At 41.9% G+C, this 4,045-nt stretch overlaps 1 protein-coding gene across 1 annotated transcript; it reads left to right on the top strand.

Moving 5' to 3' along the window:
• Window positions 1-294: 294 nt before the first annotated feature.
• On the top strand, window positions 295-2,786 carry LOC128878329 (zinc metalloproteinase nas-4-like). The gene is made up of 4 exons (XM_054126451.1): window positions 295-725; window positions 977-1,282; window positions 1,639-1,772; window positions 2,309-2,786. The coding sequence occupies exons 1-4, from the start codon at window positions 377-379 to the stop codon at window positions 2,414-2,416; spliced, it is 897 nt and encodes a 298-aa protein (XP_053982426.1). The 5' UTR covers window positions 295-376; the 3' UTR covers window positions 2,417-2,786.
• The last annotated feature ends 1,259 nt before the right edge of the window (window positions 2,787-4,045 follow it).

Raw genomic sequence — 4,045 nt, 5'->3', positions numbered from 1 at the left:
AAAATTAATTCCTAAAAGTGAGATGAACAGAACGCAAACAGGAAAAAGTTGAAAGGGGATAATGAACACCAAAAGTAGTCAGAAAATAATTCATTACCACCCACCTCCTCAACGATCCCGCCGAACCTCGAGACGGCAGCGATGGTCGCGTGAGAACCTTCGAGGAATCAAGCTGTTAAATCTCGACTTCCTGTTACCCAAAGTCCACGGTTATCAGTGACTGTCCCCGATCGTTTCCGCACGGAAGCATCGGGCAGATCCTCGGGTGGGGTTCCCCGGGTGCGTATAAAGTCTGGAAGACCCAGCCGATTTTCGTCAGTGGAATCGACTCGAACAGCAACGTAGATTTCCGTCGTCTACTTCAAAGAAGCTCACCATGAGTCGTTCCACGCTCGTCTATGCCTTGCTTGTCTTCGTTTCGGCGTCAACGACGTCTGGCTGGCCGTTCCATCGTCGCGACGTCCTGGACAACTCGGTGGACAGTCCAGAGGGAGTGATCGCTCATCTGCAACACTTTGGCGAGGTCCTGTACCGTTTTCCTGACAATGCGACCGGAGAAATCGTGGCGAACTGGCACGAGGGCATGGATCGCAACCCTGAAGAACTGGGCAGCTACGCGGAGGGTGACATCCTGTTTCCTCCTCAGCTGGCGAAAAACGGCCTGAAAGCGGAATCCGCGAGGTGGCCTGGTGGTGTCGTGCCTTACGTCCTCAGCCCCTACTTCAGTAAGCTATTAACCTCATTGCAAACTTGGTTACTGTTCTTCATACATATACGCGTGTAGAAGAATATAATCGCCGTGACACAAAATACTGACATTTCTTCTCGTCGAATATAATTGTCAAACACACCTGACTGGTTAAGGTCCTTGCCACTGGGACTTGTACAGAAATCGCACCCTGCAAACAAATAATTAATAATTAGGTCCAAATGACGTTAGCGGAACGAGTTTCTCCGTGGTTCCATCGAATTTCAGATGCCGAGCAGAGGAAAGTGATCACAGACGCCATGAACGATTACCACAAGTACACCTGCATCAAGTTCAAGCCGTACAAAGGCGAGGAGAGCGATTACGTCAGGATTACAGCGGGGAATAGCGGTTGCTGGAGCAGCGTGGGGCGCATCGGTGGACGACAGGACGTGAATCTTCAAGTCCCAGGGTGCTTGGTGAAAAAAGGCACGGTGATACACGAGTTGATGCACGTCATCGGATTCCTGCACGAGCAGAGCCGATACGAGAGGGACGAGTTCGTTTCCATTCAGTGGAACAACATTTTGAGCGGTGAGTAAAGTCACACGAAATTTTCATTGATTTTGGTAAGGTTTCCTCGTCAGCCGAAGCTTAAAATCTCCCTCTGTCCAAGTTCCCAATTTTTCAACGTTTTATTCATTTTTGCTCCGCTTTCTCGGCCCAACAACGTAAACGCGTCGCGTCCATACGCGAATTAAATAAATTTGACCCAGTTTACGCGTTCAAACATGTAAATTCACCGCATGAATATACATTTTGACGTCCGAGAACACTCATTGAAATTTATTGCTCCATGCGTGTCGCGGTAGCGTGCAACGCGCATACAAACATTTACAAAGTTCAAACGAAAAGTGTATAAGTCGCTCTGCACGCTGCTATCTATTTAGGTCATTCCGGGAATTTTGAGAAAGCCTCGAAACGGACCACAGACGCGTTCGGCGTTGGATACGACTACGGAAGCGTGATGCATTATTCGGCGAACGCGTTTTCCAGAAACGGCCAGCCCACCATCGTGCCAAAAGTGAGTATGGAATATATCCAGATGAAATTATCAAGGTTCTCAAATTTGTAAGCCGAGAAAGATGTCTTACAAATATCAAGGATTTCTCATAGCGGCATGATTTGTTCCCGTATCGAGTTACACGTCAGTATTTCAAAAATGTTGACGTTCTCTATTATCTCGGATCTCAGTCGTCGGCGATTTTAATGAATTCGGTGGAAAGCACACGTAAATCTTGTCGCGATTCCTGCTGTTTTCGTGTTTCTTGACGTAGGTGTCTTTAATTGTAAAAATAACGTGGATGGAAAATTAGAAGAAATCAAAAAGGGAAGAGTGATCTTGTTTAACAGAGATTTAAAAATGGTTAAAATTGAATCAATCGAAAATTAGCGATCGAATAAATTGAAATTAGGTAGAAATAGTTTAGGAGCGAGCGTGGGCCAGTCGAGACCCCTAGAAACCACATCCTAGGGTTGACGGTAACAGGAAACAGCACGAATTGCGTCCACGTTTGCGCGTCCAGAGAACTTTTAAGCTTTATTGGGGTAATGTTCCAGGGAGCGAGCAAGAACCAACTGGGTCAGAGGGAAGGATTCAGCAAGAGAGATATTCAGAAAATCCGGAAGATGTATAAGTGCAACAAACGGAGGCGAAGTTATTCATGATCGAACACGTGACCATTCAAACGAAACCTGGATGTTGCTGGCATTAAACAAAGGGGAGAATCTAGTCTTATACGATTAAGCACACTTAGCTTAAGTTTGACGACGATCAATGAAAATGAAACTGATTTGGAAATGACCATGGCATACCTTCCATGTCTATCAAAGAAATCTCTTTAAATTAAATGATAGGGTTGATATTTTCAAATAAATGTTTCATTATAAATATGTACATGAAATATTTATTTGAGAATATCAAGCCTATTATTTAATTTAGATAGATTTTTTTTAATAGACTTAGAAGGTACGAATATTTAGGGGACCGACTGTATGTATACTACTTACATCCAGTATGTGTGACTATGTATTTGAAGTAAACTAACCATGTATAGAAAATAAATGCATCACTTGAAATTTGTATTTTTCTTGCACCCGAGAGTTATTCGATTATTTATGTTACTAAATAAAACCTCTTTCCTTTTATAATTTTTCTTTCTTCCTACCTACGATAATATTATAATTAAAGCAATGAATTATTGAGTCACTATTCCATTACAGTCTTTGAGAGACTAATAAAGAATAGGCAAGGTTCACTGCTCGCTCGAAAACTGCTTCGTGTCCCATAACCCAGCATGGGTCCTGAGTCAATACAACATAATTCTGGTTAACTAATAACGCCACCTCAAAGTCGCGCGGGTCGTCGACACTGGTGCCTAGAAATATGTCAAGTACATCATTGATGAAAAGGTTATGAAGAGGTACTATTTGCATACCGTCACACACGCGTCATAATCGGAGATCGTAGCTCCATAATGCTCTTCGTTCGAAGAACTTTCATTTGAGTGACATCCAGCTTGCAAAATTGACTATTAAAAATAGTCAGGGCCGTTTCGAGTGCGTGCGATAAGCTGTTACATGGTTTCTCGATACGCTTTTCAAATAAAACGATAACGATACGTGTTCGATCGTGTAATTCATCAACTTATGGTTATAAATATGAAGAGAAGGTATCTCTATATCTTAATAAAATTACCGTCAAATCATTTTTTATTTTCAAAGTGAACTTATTTCATTTCCAAATATAACAGCTCCATTATCAAATAAAAATATGAAACTATTGATCAATATTTCACTGATTAATCTTCACGGTAAACTTTTTCTCCGCGCTCGAATGTTTCTGAATAATTTTTAAATTGTTCGCTATGTATATATGTTCATATCGTATGGTTGGCGTATTTAAGTAACAATAAGTACTTTCCTTGAGTTCGTTACATTTACGCCTACACGTTTCACGCATTCTTCCTTGTTGAATTTATCTATCTGACCTGGTTCGAGTTTAGCCTTACACTGAAATATTTCGCCAATGAAAGAAGGTCACCAAGACGACTGCAAAAAAAACCGTGCAATCAGATTAAACCGAGTCGGGCATTGAAAGCCACCTCCACGATTATCTCTTATCTCTTCATTAAAGAAGCAGAGGTCTGTTTGCGTATTTCATCGGAATAACGAAAGATCGAAAGGTGGAGGAATCAAACGACGTGGTGAGGGTAGCTTCTCGGTGATCAATTGATTTTATTTTAATTTTCGCTCGGTATTGTTTCAATTCCAGAGCGAAATTACATCGTAAATTAC

Source organism: Hylaeus volcanicus, chromosome 1, assembly GCF_026283585.1.
Source record: "Hylaeus volcanicus isolate JK05 chromosome 1, UHH_iyHylVolc1.0_haploid, whole genome shotgun sequence".
NCBI lineage: Eukaryota > Metazoa > Arthropoda > Insecta > Hymenoptera > Colletidae > Hylaeus > Hylaeus volcanicus.
The sequence above is the reverse complement of the archived record's forward strand: the minus strand, read 5'-3'. Positions and strand labels throughout refer to the sequence as shown.

Bases quoted from the DNA above. Each gene is read 5' to 3' on its own strand.
- LOC128878329 (XM_054126451.1), top strand. From the start codon at position 377: ATGAGTCGTTCCACGCTCGTCTATGCCTTGCTTGTCTTCGTTTCGGCG. The intron at 726-976 runs GTAAGCTATTAA...ATCGAATTTCAG, and splicing joins CGTCCTCAGCCCCTACTTCA to ATGCCGAGCAGAGGAAAGTG. The intron at 1,283-1,638 runs GTGAGTAAAGTC...CTATCTATTTAG, and splicing joins GTGGAACAACATTTTGAGCG to GTCATTCCGGGAATTTTGAG.